Raw genomic sequence first — 16,666 nt, 5'->3', positions numbered from 1 at the left:
GCTGTGGGAAGACAGTTGTCCAGCAGGAGGCAGTGGCTTTCTGAGTCAGCGGATGACTGTTATCTGGAGGCTGGAAAATGGATACTCTGTGGATGGATGTCTGGGTGCTCAGTGTCCACCAGGGGGAGCCTGTGTGTGCGCTCACTGTCCACCAGGGGGAGCCTGTGTGTGCGCTCACTGTCCACCAGGGGGAGCCTGTCTGGCGGTGGTTGGGGGAGAGTCTCAGGGAGGGACTGAAGTACTGTGTGTTTTGACGCGCCCAGCGGGGTGTGGCAGTGTGTGTGAGGGCTGTGGAGGAGAGGCAGTGCCGCAGTAAACGTGGAGTAAAGGTCGCTCCTCGCTGTGTGCCAGGGTGTCGCTGTCTGGGGGTAAAGGTCGCTCCTCGCTGTGTGCCAGGGTGTCGGTGTCTGGGGTTAAAGGTCGCTCTTTATTGCGCTCAGACAGCAGGAACAGGCAGACGGACTCCGGGACTCCGGGACTCCGAGGGGGAACATGAGCGGCGCTCTCCCAGCGATCCGGACCCTGGCTCTGGCTGTGCTCCTGACAGGTAAGGAGTTTCCGCTCGGCTCGCGGTGAGGCTGGGCCAGCCTGGGCGCGGGGGGCTGAGGCCGCCCCTGGGTCTGCACACAGACGCCGTCAGAGGGGTCCCTCAGGCTGATGTCGTCGTTTGTATTCCTGTGGTCCTGAGCCGTCAGGTCCCTGCAGCCAGTGAAGGCAGACAGGAGACTGCTGGGGGTGTCTCACTAGACGTTGACACGTGTCCTGCGATTGCACACAGGCCTGTGGGTCCCCTGGCCAAAGATCAGTGCCGCCGGGCCAAATAAGAGCATGACAGTGGACGTCCAGCACAGGCTGTCCAGCACACTGGGGGTTTGTGTAGATTGCAGTGTCTCTCTGCCCTAGAGACAGCAGAGAGATTAATCACACCTGGTCAGCCCTGAGACCGGATCAGTGGACTGGCCACCACGGGGGTCCCTCAGGCTGTGGGTCAGCGGACTGGTCATCACGAGGGTCCCTCAGACCGTGGGTCAGCGGTAGGTCAGCGGACTGGCCATCACGAGGGTCCGTCATGCTGTAGGTCAGCGGACTGGCCATCACAGGGGTCCCTCAGGCCGTGGGTCAGTGGACTGGTCATCATGGGGGGGTCCCTCAGGCCGTGGGTCAGCTGCTGTCGTGTGAGGATGCGATTGGGGATTTTGCTGGTCAGAAATCCAGGCGGATCGATTTCTAGAAACCTTCCCTTCGGCGCAGGCTTGCGGACCTGGCCTGGTGGCGGAGTGCTCTCGTCTTTCCGTTTCTTACTTCACCTCAGAGTTCTTTCTGTGCGTCGCTATTCATCGCTGTTAGTGTTTCTGTTCGCACTGTCCCTGTGGCCTCTGTGCCCCTGCTCTGGGCTCCTGAGGGCTGATGAAGACGTGTCCAGTGACAGTCCTCGGTCCTGTGCTTGCTCCGAGCCGCGGAGGGCGGTTGTGCCTGGAGCTGATTCCAGGATCTCGTGGGGCCCCCCCGTCCATGAACTTGCCTGGGTCCCCCAAAAAACTAGGGCCACGTAGGGCTCTCCCGACCTCCAGAGGGATTCCTGGAGATTCCCTGAGCTCCTCCAGACAGGCAGGGCCTCATTCCCGCTCCCCCCGACCGCCTGCACTGATTGGTTAACGAGTCTCTGTCTCCGCCCTCCTGCCCCAGCCCCCTCGTCAGAGAGGGTCCCCGGGGTGCGGCTGGTCCAGAGCCCCCCCGAGCCCCCCGCCGTGTCGCAGCCCGTCAGCCTGCACTGCCTGGCCCCGGGTCCCGTGGTGTCCAGGCTGTGGCTGAAGGACGGCCAGCCTCTGTCCCCCGACGGCAGAGTGACCTTCTCCCAGGACAACAGCACGCTGGCCTTCAGCGCCGCCCTGCTGTCCGACAGCGGCTCCTACCAGTGCGTGGTGTCCAGCGCGTCCGGCACGGAGACCAGCCCCAGCCTGCAGCTGAGCGTCCGGCGTGAGTGAAGCCCGGTGTCCTGCAGCCCTGTCCTGACCTCTCTCCCTGTCCACCTCCTAGACCAGGAGCACACCGGAGCCTCAGTGTGTCCTCAGTGTCCAGTGCTGTCCTCTCACTGTGTGTTTGCATGTAGCTGTGTCCTCAGTGTCCAGTGCTGTCCTCTCACTGTGTGTTTGTGTGTAGCTGTGTCCTCAGCCTCCAGTGCGGTGTCCACAGTGTCCAGTGCTGTCCTCGCACTGTGTGTTTGCGAGTAGCTGTGTCCTCAGTGTCCAGTGCTGTCCTCTCACTGTGTGTTTGCGTGGAGCTGTGTCCTCAGTGTCCAGTGCTGTCCTCTCACTGTGTGTTTGCGTGTAGCTGTGTCCTCAGTGTCCAGTGCTGTCCTCTCACTGTGTGTTTGCGTGGAGCTGTGTCCTCAGTGTCCAGTGCTGTCCTCTCACTGTGTGTTTGCGTGGAGCTGTGTCCTCAGTGTCCAGTGCTGTCCTCTCACTGTGTGTCTGCGTGTAGCTGTGTCCTCAGTGTCCAGTGCTGTCCTCTCACTGTGTGTCTGCGTGTAGCTGTGTCCTCAGTGTCCAGTGCAGTGTCCTCAGTGTCCAGTGCTGTCCTCTCACTGTGTGTCTGCGTGTAGCTGTGTCCTCAGTGTCCAGTGCTGTGTCCTCAGTGTCCAGTGCTGTCCTCTCACTGTGTGTCTGCGTGTAGCTGTGTCCTCAGTGTCCAGTGCTGTCCTCTCACTGTGTGTCTGCGTGTAGCTGTGTCCAGCTCCAGCCCACGCCCTGCAGTGCCCCTGTTCCCCATCATGGCCGGAGTGCTGACCCTCCTCATCGTGGGCGCCTTCCTGGGCTCGTACTTCGGCTTCAAGCGCTACAGGTCAGTCCGACCCCCTCCTCCCTGCTGGCCCGAGTGCAGTGGACCGGGCCGCTGACTCTGCTGGATTATATCGTCTGTTGTCTCACTCTGTTGTCCATGTCTGTTAGTCATTTGTCATTTGTCTATTCCTGTTCTCTGCTGTTACTGGGTCCAGCTGAGTGAGCAAGCATTCCAATACACCTGTTGCATACGGCAGATCCGAAATCCTGCCTCTTGAATCCGGTGTCGTGTCTCTGCAGAGTCCGGCAGAGTCAGCCCTTCGTCTCCCGGCGCGACGAGTACGAGAAGCGTGAGTTCACTGCCCTTCCTCTCGCCCCTCCACTGTGTCTGTCAGATTCACGGCTGGACACCCAGACTCCCAGTCCACAGCAGGCTGATCCACTCCAGGTTTTACTGTATTGTCACAGACTCCCAGTCCACAGCAGGCTGATCCACTCCAGGTTTTACTGTATTGTCACAGACTCCCAGTCCACAGCAGGCTGATCCACTCCAGGTTTTACTGTGTTGTCACAGACTCCCAGTCCACAGCAGGCTGATCCACTCCAGGTTTTACTGTGTTGTCACAGTCTCCCAGTCCACAGGAGGCTGATCCACTCCAGGTTTTACTGTGTTGTCACAGACTCCCAGTCCACAGCAGGCTGATCCACTCCAGGTTTTACTGTGTTGTCACAGACTCCCAGTCCACAGCAGGCTGATCCACTCCAGGTTTTACTGTGTTGTCACAGACTCCCAGTCCACAGCAGACTGATCCACTCCAGGTTTTACTGTGTTGTCACAGACTCCCAGTCCACAGCAGGCTGATCCACTCCAGGGCTTGCAGCAGCAAGGCTTGTATGAAAGCAACACTGGGTGGTGTAGTGGGCCAGGCTGCTGTCCCCTGGAGTTCTGGCTGGCAGGTGTGTCTGGGCTCATTTCCACCTCTCTCTCTAAACTGAGAATTTGATCTCATCGGGCTGCAGTATGACCTCCTCCCCTGTGACTCCTTTGCACTGACATCATCCTGTCCTCTCCTGCAGGGTTTGTGATGGAGGAGTGACATCGTGTGTCAGTGTGTCCAGTCTGGAGCAACAATAACACTCAAGTGAAGCCCCACCTGGGAGACACACACAGCCCCACCTGGGAGACACACAACCCCACCTGGGAGACACACACAGCCCCACCTGGGAGACACACAGCCCCACCTGGGAGACACACACATAGCAGCCTCACCTGGGAGACACAGGATATTGGATTAACACTTGGTCTGAAGGACAGCACCTCCCTGGTCACCATACTGGGTTGGAAATTCTGGACCAGAGAGAAGGGTGGGCCTCCTACTGGTCCACAGGCACCAGCATGGTTTTCCCCAGAGGGCTCCGGTTCGAGTCCTGACCAGGCCCCGCCCAGCGCCTGGAATCTGACCGGGTCAAGGCTGCTCCCAGCCAGTGTGGACCCTGCAGGTCTGCGCCTTCCTTTCTCCGGTTTCCTGAGCCTCTCCTGTGTCCAAGTGGGAAAAAAAATCAAAGATAAAATTAGATAAAAGATCAAATTAAAGTGCGAACAATTTTCATGACGTTTCGGGATCCTTTACTGGGACGAATGAGAGCCGTAATGATGACGTGTGTAGTTCCTCCGCTTGGCCGGGAGATGGCGGTGTTCCCTCCCGGGGCCTGCAGCGCGGCAGACCAGCCAGCAGAGGGAGACCTGGAGCGTGGCTTCACCGCGCGAACAGGAAACGGCAGAGAGCGGAAGGGTGTGTTTCCTCTGCGGTTCCTGCAGGGCTCTCCTGGACTCGTGCCAACACACACTGTCCTCACCTCCCTCTCCTGTGACGGCCGTGGCCAGCCAGGCGCGCTTAGGAAAAATACTGGCAGGGAGGGAGAGAGCACTCAAGGAGGGAGAGACCTTATACCACCCTTCTGATATCCTGATCTGGTGCAAAATGGCAGAATCAGTGTACAATCTCAATCTCAGCTCAAGCTTTACAGTGAATTGAATGAACTTTTATTTCCCTCGTGAGACTTTTTTTGCACAAGAGCTCATAGCGCATACGACAATGATACAACAGCATCATAATACAATCCCGTACAACAAGGCAACATTTAAAAGGCATTGCTCAAGCGCAAGACTACATTTACACTGCGGTAACTCACAGTAAGATCAGGGTAAAAGCACTGTACAACGCAGTAATTCACAGTGAGATCAGGGTAAAAGCACTGTACAATGCAGTAACTCACAGTGAGATCAGGGTAAAAGCGCTGTACAATGCAGTAACTCACAGTAAGATCAGGGTAAAAGCGCAGTACAATGCAGTAACTCACAGTGAGATCAGGGTAAAAGCACTGTTCAATGCAGTAACTCACAGTGAGATCAGGGTAAAAGCACTGTACAATGCAGTAACTCACAGTAAGATCAGGGTAAAAGCGCAGTACAATGCAGTAACTCACAGTGAGATCAGGGTAAAAGCGCAGTACAATGCAGTAACTCACAGTAAGATCAGGGTAAAAGCACTGTACAATGCAGTAACTCACAGTGAGATCAGGGTAAAAGCACTGTACAATGCAGTAACTCACAGTGAGATCAGGGTAAAAGCACTGTTCAATGCAGTAACTCACAGTGAGATCAGGGTAAAAGCACTGTACAATGCAGTAACTCACAGTGAGATCAGGGTAAAAGCACTGTACAATGCAGTAACTCACAGTGAGATCAGGGTAAAAGCGCAGTACAGTTTTTACCACGTGCATTAAAACTCAGACTGAGTGTGCGATCTTAGTGTCTCAGTGTTGTCTTCACACACTCTCACGGACACAAACGAACACACGCACTGACACGCACACACGGACACACACACTGGTGCGCACACAAGGACACACACACTGACACACACAAACACACACGCAGTGTGACTCAGGCAGGATCACATTTTCCGGCCATGAGCTTTAGTCATATCCCCTCTCTGGGCGGGGGGTGTTGTTGAGGCTGGGGGCTGTTGCTAGGTGACAGATGACATCACCACTGCTGTGTGGTGTCTTCAGAGGATGGCGTGAGTGTGTGAGGAGAGGGACAGAGGAAGAGAAGACTGAGAGAGAGGGAGAGAGAAGCACAGGGAGGAGAGAGAGGAGACAGAGAGAGAGGAGACTCTTCCTTCCTCTTTGACATGGCAGGAGAACAGAGATCCTGTGATCAGACAGAGGAGAGAAAAACTGCTGAGCAGAGAAAGAGGAGATACAAGGACCCATTTAAAACACTGGTGCAGCATGTCAGTGTGTATACACCCACTGATACACACACTCACTGATACACACACCCACTGATACACACACTCACTGATACACACACCCACTGATACACACACCCACTGATACACACTAATATACACCCACTGATACACACAGATACGCACACTGATACACTCACTGATGCACACACTCATGCACACACTGATACACACTGTGGTTCTGTTCACAAGTGTTCCTCTGGCTGTGACAGTGAACCCCAGGGGTACCTGTATACAGACCCCCAGTGTGTGTACCTCTCTGGCAGACAGGACTGTGTTGGTCTATGTCAGTGACTGGGATGGTGTCCTTCTATCTCCTCTCTGTTTTCTTTCTTTCCATCTCTCTCCCTTTCCCTCTTTCCCCTCTGTCTCAATCTCTCCCTCTCCTCTCTCTCTCCTCTCTCTCCATCTCTTCATCTCCTCTTTCTCCATCTGTCCATCTCTTCCCTCTCCATCTGTCCATCTCTCCATCTCTTCCCTCTCCATCTCTCCATCTCCTCTCTCCATCTGCTCTCTCTCTATGCCCTGAGTGATGCAGCCACTAGCTGCCGTTTCCTTGGAAACTGGTCGTCCCCAACCTTCAGCCTCCATGGCAACCGGAAAGGAACCACATCCCTGTCTGCAGGGCTAGTCTGCCCGGCAACATGCCAAGCCCCTGCACCAATCAGAGCGCCCCGTCCGCACTGCGCCCGGTGCTGGCTGCCCTGAGCTCTGAAGAACCTGCTGATCATGATTTATTACAATCTTGCCCGTTAAACTGCCTAGAAAAATTAACTGAGCTGAGACACAGAAGGACAATAATGATGTCAATCTCTAAGCTGTTCTGCGTCTCTCAGTGTCCCCTGGTTCTGTGTCTCCCAGTCTTTTCCAGTGTCTCTGAGTGTCTCTTAGTATCTCCCTGTGTCTTCCAGTGTCTCTCAGTGTCTCCCAGCGTCGCCCAGTCTCTCTCAGTGTCTCCCTGTGTCCCAGTCTCTCCCAGTGTCTCCCAGTCTCTTAATCTCTCACAATTCAATTCAATTCAGTTTGATTTCTAGAGCACGTTTTACAATGGACACTGCCACAAAGTAGCTTACACATTTCTGGGCCTGAATCCCACTCTCCCCCAGTGTCTCCCATTACCTCCCACTCTCCCCCAGTGTCTCCCAGTATCTCCCACTCTCCCCCAGTGTCTCCCAGTATCTCCCAGTGTGCCTCAGTGTTATCTAGTGTCTCCCAGTTTCTCTAAGCGCATCTCAGTGTGTCCTGGTGTTTCTCAGTATCTCCGAGTCTCTCCCAGTGACTCTCAGCATGTCTCAGTGCCTCCCAGTGTCTCCTAGTGTATCTCAGTGTCTCCTGTTGTCTCCTGGTGTTTCCCAGTATCTCTCAGTCTCTCCCAGTGTCTATCAGTGTGTAGTGTCTTCAAGTGTGTGGAGGATTATGGGATATCACACTGACAGATTACCGTGGCAGCTGTCAGGGTCACCTCCAGTCACGTGATCTTGATGACAGTGGGGGTTGCCTGGCAACCATTCCCTCAGGACTTCCTGCCCTCCCCCACAGAGGGAGGGATAGAAATAGCATCTCAGAGAGAAGAGGGGGTTGACGTCCTGATACTAAAATTAAACGCAGGGTTTCACGCGAGTTTCATTCACAGAAGGAACAGAGAGATGGACAGGGGGAGGAGAGCAGTGCACAGTGGAGAGGATGGCCACTGGGACAGAGAGAGTAAATCCTGACTCACTGGACACTCCAGTACATTAAGACTGCACTGAGAGAGAGAGGGGTTAATACAGACACACTGACTGGACACTCCAGTACATTAACGCTGCACTGAGAGAGAGAGGGGTTAATACAGACACACTGACTGGACACTCCAGTACATTAACGCTGCACTGAGAGAGAGAGGGGTTCATACAGACACACTGACTGGACACTCCAGTACATTAACGCTGCACTGAGAGAGAGAGGGGTTAATACTGAGTGATTCTCTGTGCTCTCCTCTCTCTCACTGTGTCCCCTGTCCTACTGTGTGTGATTATGACTGAGGGATTCTCTGTGATCTCTCTTGCCATTATCTCTCTGTTTCCTAAACCCACTGCAAGGTCATTCCCAAGGACAGCATCATCCCAGCATCTCCTCTCTGATTGGCTGGTGAAGGCTGAGTGCTCCTTAAAGAGACAGAAGCACTTTTTATTAATGCAGAGAGAGGAGCTTCACTCAGCAATACAGTCAGACACACTGTCAAACACACACACTTACACACAGACCGACACACTATCACATACTCCAACACACACCCACACACTGACCGACACTGTCAAACACACACACTTACTTTCTGATTATCTATGAATATAGATCTATAGTGTTTAACAGTGAATATGAATGGATATGTATTAGCTATGGCCATCAACAGATATTAAAGATCTACAAATATTCACCGATTTTGGTGATCTATGAAGATTGACCGATTTGAGGTGTCTATGAATAGAAGTTGTTTAAGAGTATGGTTGTCTTTAAATACAAATTGATATTGGTTATCTATGATGTTTCCCAAGGCCTGAAAGCACATCTATTGAAAGAGATTTGCGATTCCAGTGGATTGTCTGTGACTTGACTTTGCGCATTGAGAATTCAGAACACACGCTGGCACAGCCACAGAGCCAGCGATGTGCAGAGAGACAGACCCGAGCCCAGACACACAGTCAGGGCAACGTGAGGAGACAGGCCGAGCAGGACCAGAGCCCGTCGTCATGACGATGCATCCGGGTGCGTGTCTCCACACAGAGTGCAGTACCACAGCTCTAGGGTGTCTCTCTGGGTGTGTGTCCGGTGTCAGTGTCAGACTGCTCTGTTCACTACCACAGATTTCAGCACACACACACAACCTTACACACACTGATGCACACACAACTGCCACACCATGGCAAACAGGGATACTGACACAAACACCTGGAAACACACTAACACACACCAACATACCATGAGAAACAGTGATACTCCCTGACACAAACAGCCTGACACACAAACTCATACACTGACACACACAGAGTCATGCTAACATGCACCGTAAATATGAACACACACACTGATACACAGACGGACACATATGGATATACATACTGACCCACACACACTCTTGACTCTCGGAGAGTGGATCCTGGCTCCAGCCTCCTCTCCTGCCTGCATTGCACTGTTGAGCGCTGTGGTGCTGAACGGACAGCGACAGTGAGAGACTGGGAACACAGGCCAGACCTGCAGCGGCACCAGTGTGTACAGATAGAATCTACTGTCTCACACTGGCGCTGTGTGTGTACAGTTAGAATCTACTGTCTCTCACTCGTGCTGTGTGTGTACAGTTAGAATCCAGTGTCTCACACTGGCGCTGTGTGTGTACAGTTAGAATCCAGTGTCTCACACTGGCGCTGTGTGTGTACAGTTAGAATCCAGTGTCTCACACTGGTGCTGTGTGTGTGTACAGTTAGAATCCAGTGTCTCACACTGACGCTGTGTGTGTACAGTTAGAATCCAGTGTCTCACACTGGCGCTGTGTGTGTACAGTTAGAATCCAGTGTCTCACACTGGCGCTGTGTGTGTACAGTTAGAATCCAGTGTCTCACACTGGCGCTGTGTGTGTACAGTTAGAATCCAGTGTCTCACACTGGCGCTGTGTGTAAAGTTATAATTTGGTTATAAAATGGTATAGTATGGGCTAACTCTCTCTCTCTGTAACTCAGTCCTTCCCCACCCCTCCCTCTCTTCATCTCTATCTCATTCTTTCCGTTTTTCAGACTCAGCACAGGATGACTAGAAGGTCAGGGTCACCTGACCGCTGTTGTCATAGAGACCAGGAACTGGGGATTTTTGAGAATTTTGTTTGATTACAGTGACTCTGCAGCTCTGATGATGATGATGATGAAGGAGTGTTAGTGTGAAGATGCAGATGAGCTGGACTGAGTGTCTCTACAGCTCTGATGATGATGATGAAGGAGTGTCAGTGTGAAGATACAGAGGAGCTGGACTGACTGTCTCTACAGTTACTCTACAGCTCTGATGATGATGAAGGAGTGTTAGTGTGAAGATACAGAGGAGCTGGACTGAGTGTCTCTACAGTGACTCTCCAGCTCTGATGATGATGAAGGAGTGTTAGTGTGAAGATACAGATGAGCTGGACTGAGTGTCTCTACAGTGACTCTACAGCTCTGATGATGATGAAGGAGTGTCAGTGTGAAGATCAGGATGGTGATAGGAGTTAGGAATCTGTGGCAGAGGAGAATATCTTGCACATTTAAAGTGTAAAGTGTGGGTCTATTCTCTAACCCCAACCAGCGTGACACGTCTTGATAGATCTGATACTATGCGCCGCCGCAGCGCGCCCATTCATCCCGCGCGCTCGGGCGCGCGCCTTGCCTCGGCAGACCCGGAATTCTGCAGTAAAGGGGGCGGGTCCCACCTCGCCTCTGATTGGGCCGTCTCGGCTGCCTCTTCACGGCCATTGGACCAGGGCCCCCTCCGGTGCGTGGGCGGGCTCTGCATCCGTCGCATTGGCCAGGAGCGCAGCGGGGCGTGGCGACTGGATGTTTATGAGCAGGTCGGGGGGGGGCAGTGGGGGAGGGGGCCGCACGAGGAAGCGCGCCTTACTCACACGCAGAGCGAGCGAGCTGCTCACCGGCCGGCGCTTCTTCCGAGCAGGCGGAGCGCTCTACGCGAGAGAGAGAGAGGGAAAAAACCAGAGAGAGGGAGAAAGAAGGGCGGCACTGCGGCAGCGGAGGGACACAGTGAGCGGCGGCGGGGAGAGGAGGCACCTTGGTTACCGGCTCATTCTGCCTGGCAACGGCGACCGGAGCGGAGGCAAGAGGCAGCGCTGACCCGTCCCCGATCTCCACCTTGAGGAGACCGCACCGCACCAGAACACAGCCGCAGCCCCGGGTCCGACTCGCACCGACCCAGCTCGCCCGGCGCCGGAGACAGCGCGCCCCCCGTCCTCGCCCCCGCCCGCGACCTGATGCCCTTGCGGCCGCTCTGCGCTCCACCTCGCCGCCTGTGAGCCCCGAACCCCGAGCCGACCCCCGCAGCGCCCTCCCCGCCCCCGCAAAGACCCGGACATCCGGACACCCGGACCCGCAGCGCCAGCATGGGGGTAAGACGCCTGGTGGTCTCCGCCCGATTAGCGCGCAGAGCCATCTTCATCTCCATCCTCCTCCTCCTCCTGCGCCGCTGCCGTGCGGGAGGACGCGCGTCTCTGGGGGGGTCCCCCGTCCCCGCCTCTGTCCCCCGGGTGACTTTGCCTGCTCACTGCGGCTGTGTCCCCGGGTCACGTCAGAGCCGGTGACCGTGGCTCCAGACAACACGGAGACCCCAACTGCAAGATAACCCCCCCCGCCGCCGCCCCCCCCGCTGCTGGGAGGTCAGATTAGCGTCTGATGGAGCCGCCTGGCAGCGCTGCGTCTCCGGCGGCTCCCGGGATTATCGGGGTGCGGACGCGCCTGAGCGCCGGGTCTGGGGGTGACCGTGCGGAACGGGGTGCTGCGGGGGTGCGGTTGTCCCCCGGGCTGCCGCAGTGGCTCGGCCCCGGAGCCGCCGGGGGGGGGGTCTGCGCTGCGACAGAGACGCGGTGTCCTCTGCGCCTCGGGGGTGCGGGGGGGACGCCAGGACCCTGGGGGTCAGGGGCTCAGGGCTTGAACCCCAGACCCGTGTCCTCTGCGGTCGTCCCCAGCCTGCCGCTGCGTCAGCACTGCGGTGCCGGCGGGTCAGTCAGGTGACTCCCGGACACCTGGCTCCCACTGCGACAGACCCCTGTGTGCGCAGACGGACAGAGAGGCCGGACACTGTGAGGACAGAGAGAGAGGGACTGGGCACTGTGAGGACAGAGGGACAGAGAGATCGGGCACTGTGTGGGCAGAGGGACAGAGAGAGACTGGGCACTGTGAGGACAGAGAGGAGACAGTGTGATACAGGAGAAACAGAGAGAGAGAGACTGGACTGTGTGGACAGACGGACAGAGAGAGAGAGAGACTGGGCACTGTGTGGACAGAGAGAGAGAGGCTGGGCACTGTGAGGACAGAGAGGGACTGGGCACTGTGTGGACAGAGGGACAGAGAGATCGGGCACTGTGTGGGCAGAGGGACAGAGAGAGACTGGGCACTGTGAGGACAGAGAGGAGACAGTGTGATACAGGAGAAACAGAGAGAGAGAGACTGGACTGTGTGGACAGACGGACAGAGAGAGAGAGAGACTGGGCACTGTGTGGACAGAGAGAGAGAGGCTGGGCACTGTGAGGACAGAGAGGGACTGGGCACTGTGTGGACAGAGGGACAGAGAGATCGGGCACTGTGTGGGCAGAGGGACAGAGAGAGACTGGGCACTGTGAGGACAGAGAGGAGACAGTGTGATACAGGAGAAACAGAGAGAGAGAGACTGGACTGTGTGGACAGACGGCCAGAGAGAGAGAGAGACTGGGCACTGTGTGGACAGAGAGAGAGAGGCTGGGCACTGTGAGGACAGAGAGGGACTGGGCACTGTGTGGACAGAGGGACAGAGAGATCGGGCACTGTGTGGGCAGAGGGACAGAGAGAGACTGGGCACTGTGAGGACAGAGAGGAGACAGTGTGATACAGGAGAAACAGAGAGAGAGAGATTGGACTGTGTGGACAGACGGACAGAGAGAGAGAGAGAGACTGGGCACTGTGTGGACAGAGAGAGAGAGGCTGGGCACTGTGAGGACAGAGAGGGACTGGGCACTGTGTGGACAGAGAGGAGACACCATAATAGAACAGGCAGAGAGAGGAGAGGAGACAGTGATACAGGAGAAACAGAGCGAGAGGAGACAGTGATACAGGAGAAACGGAGCGAGAGGAGACAGTGATACAGGAGAAACGGAGCGAGAGAGAGGAGACAGTGATACAGGAGAAACAGAGCGAGAGGAGACAGTGATACAGGAGAAACGGAGCGAGAGGAGACAGTGATACAGGAGAAACGGAGCGAGAGAGAGGAGACAGTGATACAGGAGAAACAGAGCGAGAGGAGACAGTGATACAGGAGAAACGGAGCGAGAGGAGACAGTGATACAGGAGAAACGGAGCGAGAGAGAGGAGACAGTGATACAGGAGAAACGGAGCGAGAGAGAGGAGACAGTGATACAGGAGAAACAGAGCGAGAGGAGACAGTGATACAGGAGAAACAGAGCGAGAGGAGACAGTGATACAGGAGAAACGGAGCGAGAGGAGACAGTGATACAGGAGAAACGGAGCGAGAGAGAGGAGACAGTGATACAGGAGAAACGGAGCGAGAGAGAGGAGACAGTGAGATATAGGAGGCACACAGAGGGAGAGGAGTTCCGCCATCTCCCCCGCAGGCGCACCGCTGCCTCAAGATGGACTCCCCACGCCACCTGCCGCGAGTCTGCGCCCGGAGTGGGATCAGAGCGCGTGGCGCCCCGCCCGGGACTGTCCGTCTGTCTGTGACCCGAGTGACCCGAGAGGGGAGCGAGCCCCGAGCCCCGGGACGCGTCCCCGCCGCTGGACTCAGACCGGAGGCTGGCGAGCCGCCGGCGAGCTCGGGTGCTCCGCGACGATCAGAGCATCGCGACACGACACGACACGACACGACACGGCGGCGGCTCTCGCAGCTATCATGGCCGCGGACCGAGTCCACAGACACGCTGTCGCGGCCGCGCGGGGAGTCGCGCCGGACTCGGGTTCTGCGTTAAAGAGGGGGCGGGGCCGAGCGCGTGGAGAGAAATAATCGCCATGTTAAATACTGCAGCACACTGTGACACACTATAGTAAACTGTAGTATATACTGTAACATACTGCAGCACACTGTGACACACTATAGTAAACTGTAGTATATACTGTAACATACTGCAGCACACTGTGACACACTATAGTAAACTGTAGTATATACTGTAACATACTGCAGCACACTGTGACACACTATAGTAAACTGTAGTATATACTGTAACATACTGCAGCACACTGTGACACACTATAGTAAACTGTAGTATGTACTATAACATACTGCAGCACACTGTGACACACTATAGTGAATTGTAGTATATACTGTACCATACTACAACACACTGTGACACACTATAGTAAACTGTAGTATGTACTATAACATACTGCAAAACACTGTGACACACTATAGTGAACTGTAGTATATACTGTACCATACTACAACACACTGTGACACACTATAGTAAACTGTAGTATATACTGTACCATACTACAACACACTGTGACACTATAGTGAACTGTAGTATATACTGTAACATACTGCAACACACTATAGTAAACTGTAGTATATACTGTACCATACTACAACACATTGTGACACAATATAGTAAACTGTAGTATGTACTGTACCATACTACGACACACTGTGACACAATATAGTAAACTGTAGTATATACTGTACCATACTACAACACATTGTGACACTATAGTGAACTGTAGTATATACTGTAACATACTGCAACACACTATAGTAAACTGTAGTATATACTGTACCATACTACGACACACTGTGACACAATATAGTAAACTGTAGTATATACTGTAACATACTGCAACACACTGTGGTTTAAGTATATACTATAAAACACACTGTAGTGACTGTTGGTACATACTGTAAATCACTGTAACTGTAGTGTATACTGTTCATGTTGTAGTGAACTGTGCGATTTACTGTAATACACTATAAACCGGCCCGCCTCAGTGTAGCTGTACTGTCCTGTCTGTATCGGACCAGCCCGCCTCGGTGTCTCTGTCCTGTCTGTATCGGACCGGCGCACCTCAGTGTAGCTGTACTGTCTGTATCGGACTGGCCTGCCTCTGTGTTTCTGTACTGTCTGTATCGGACCGGCCCGCCTCGGTGTCTCTGTCGTGTCTGTATCGGACCGGCACACCTCAGTGTAGCTGTACTGTGTATCGGACTGGCCCGCCTCTGTGTTTCTGTACTGTCTGTATCGGACTGGCCCGTCTCGGTGTGGCTGTACTCTGGGTGTCAGGTGAGAGGGATCAGGGAGCCCTGAGGGTTCTGTCAGTCTAATTGCTCTCCTCATGTTGCAGCGGAGTCTCCGGTTTCAGCCGGACTGAGTTACCTGCCGGGTCAGTGACGCAGAGACAGAGCCTTTGTCCTGGGCCTTCACAGGGAGCTTGCAGGAATATCCAGTCTGCCTCCAGTCTGCTGGGGCTTTCACACTCCGGGGTCTAGTGTGGTCAGAAAGATTCCTGATGCACAGCAGTCTGATCCACTCCGGGGTCTAGTGTGGTCAGAAAGATTCCTGATGCACAGCAGTCTGATCCACTCCGGGGTCTAGTGTGGTCAGAAAGATTCCTGATGCACAGCAGTCTGATCCACTCCGGGGTCTAGTGTGGTCAGAAAGATTCCTGTGGCACAGCAGTCTGATCCACTCCGGGGTCTAGTGTGGTCAGAAAGATTCCTGTGGCACAGTATACGTGTTTATTATCTATGGAATGTTTGTGTTATCTCTGTGCTTGTGTCAGTTGCTGGTATTATCTGTGTGTGACACAGAGAGTGAGCATGAGAGTGTGAGACAGTTACTCTCTCTGTGTCCAGTGGCCGCTCGCCCTCTGTGTTTCCCTGGATGTCCAGTGGTCACTCAGCCCCTCTGGTCAGGCCTGTGGTTGAACGTGTTTGCTGGCTGCTGCCTGCAGGATCTGTAATTCCAGTCTGGTGTCTGTTATTACATCCCACTGACACGCGCTGACGCACACTCAGACAGGGACTAGCAGGCCGGGCTGCTCCTGTGGGCCTGACCCGGGTCAGGCTGGTTCCTGCTTGTAGTTCACACCCAGATCGGGCTGGTGATTGTGACCCAGTTGGTCCGGTTCTTGTGGATCAGACTTACACTAAGAGCAGCGCAGTGAGATAGGCCTACGGCTCTTAGTCCCCTGGAATACCACATGTCCAGCGGAGGACAGGAGGCTGTTTACACAGAGGGTTGTGGGAGAGTGGAACAAGCTGCCCAGCCAAGTGTTGATACCTTGGCTCCTTTCAGGAAAATGTCTGTTGTTCTAGAAGTCACTTTTGTGCTAGAATCCATCACTTCATGGATGGATTTCACACTCGTTGTGGTGCACAGACACTGGATGGATTTCAAACTGCGGGGTTTCTGATACAGACATACCTTGTGTTGTATTACAGGACTTCACTCCTTTGTGTGTATACTGCTCTGTGTATGTATACTGCGGTGCTCTGGTGTGTGTACACTGCAGCGCTGTGTGTGGGTATACTGCAGTGTGTATACTACAGTGCTGTGTGTGGGTATACTGCAGTGTGTATACTGCAGTGCTGTGTGTATGTATACTGAAGTGCTCTGTGTGTATACTGCAGTGTGTATACTGCAGTGCTCTGTGTGTGTATACTGCAGTTTGTATACTACAGTGCTTCATGTGTGTGTCTACTGCAGTGCTCTGTGTGTGTATACGGCTGTGTGTATACTGCAGTGCTGCGTGTGTATGTACTGTATACTGCAGTGTGTATACTGCAGTGCTGTGTGTGTGTATACTGCAGTGTGTATACTGCAGTGCTCTGTGTGTGTATACTGCAGTGTGTATACTGCAG

The 16,666-nt window shown here is 54.3% G+C and overlaps 3 protein-coding genes across 6 annotated transcripts in view; 2 read left to right on the top strand and 1 right to left on the bottom strand.

Annotated features, from left to right (window-relative positions):
• Nucleotides 1–26: 26 nt before the first annotated feature.
• LOC148640283 (uncharacterized) lies at nucleotides 27–16,502 on the bottom strand. 4 transcript variants are annotated; one of them, XM_088620535.1, is made up of 4 exons: nucleotides 10,530–12,842; nucleotides 4,412–8,244; nucleotides 4,051–4,317; nucleotides 27–70 (listed from the first exon to the last, which is right to left on the bottom strand). In XM_088620535.1, exon 1 carries the CDS (start codon nucleotides 12,840–12,842, stop codon nucleotides 11,805–11,807), a length of 1,038 nt encoding a protein of 345 aa, XP_088476661.1. In that variant the 3' UTR covers nucleotides 27–70; nucleotides 4,051–4,317; nucleotides 4,412–8,244; nucleotides 10,530–11,804. The 4 variants fall into 4 exon arrangements, 3 of the variants coding, with proteins under 3 accessions (XP_088476661.1, XP_088476659.1, XP_088476660.1); XR_015930543.1 differs by lacking the exon at nucleotides 27–70 and adding an exon at nucleotides 15,180–16,502 and having other exon boundaries at nucleotides 1,851–4,317; nucleotides 10,530–10,778; XM_088620533.1 differs by lacking the exon at nucleotides 27–70 and having other exon boundaries at nucleotides 1,851–4,317; nucleotides 4,412–4,687.
• LOC148640284 (uncharacterized) lies at nucleotides 426–4,388 on the top strand. The gene is made up of 5 exons (XM_088620549.1): nucleotides 426–547; nucleotides 1,687–1,977; nucleotides 2,724–2,841; nucleotides 3,081–3,130; nucleotides 3,858–4,388. The coding sequence occupies exons 1-5, from the start codon at nucleotides 493–495 to the stop codon at nucleotides 3,875–3,877; spliced, it is 534 nt and encodes a 177-aa protein (XP_088476675.1). The 5' UTR covers nucleotides 426–492; the 3' UTR covers nucleotides 3,878–4,388.
• atp1a3b (ATPase Na+/K+ transporting subunit alpha 3b) overlaps nucleotides 11,059–16,666 on the top strand; it is a 27,281-nt gene continuing 21,673 nt past the window's right edge. Inside the window, exon 1 of the mRNA XM_088620498.1 lies at nucleotides 11,059–11,216. Within this exon, the coding sequence (XP_088476624.1) occupies nucleotides 11,211–11,216 (6 nt within the window). The 5' untranslated portion in view covers nucleotides 11,059–11,210. The remainder of the gene's footprint in view (nucleotides 11,217–16,666) is intronic.

The sequence above is a fragment of the Lepisosteus platostomus genome, chromosome 26 (genome assembly GCF_059453375.1).
Source record: "Lepisosteus platostomus isolate fLepPlt1 chromosome 26, fLepPlt1.hap1, whole genome shotgun sequence".
In the NCBI taxonomy this organism is placed as follows: domain Eukaryota; kingdom Metazoa; phylum Chordata; class Actinopteri; order Semionotiformes; family Lepisosteidae; genus Lepisosteus; species Lepisosteus platostomus.
Note: the sequence above shows the minus strand (reverse complement) of the source record. Positions and strands in the feature narration are given on the sequence as shown.

Excerpts from the sequence above, each read along its gene's own strand:
- LOC148640284 (XM_088620549.1), top strand. The coding sequence starts at position 493 with ATGAGCGGCGCTCTCCCAGCGATCCGGACCCTGGCTCTGGCTGTGCTC. Across the intron at positions 548-1,686 it reads TCTGGCTGTGCTCCTGACAG|CCCCCTCGTCAGAGAGGGTC; the intron begins GTAAGGAGTTTC and ends CTCCTGCCCCAG. Across the intron at positions 1,978-2,723 it reads CCTGCAGCTGAGCGTCCGGC|CTGTGTCCAGCTCCAGCCCA; the intron begins GTGAGTGAAGCC and ends GTCTGCGTGTAG.
- LOC148640283 (XM_088620535.1), bottom strand. The coding sequence starts at position 12,842 with ATGGTGTCTCCTCTCTGTCCACACAGTGCCCAGTCCCTCTCTGTCCTC.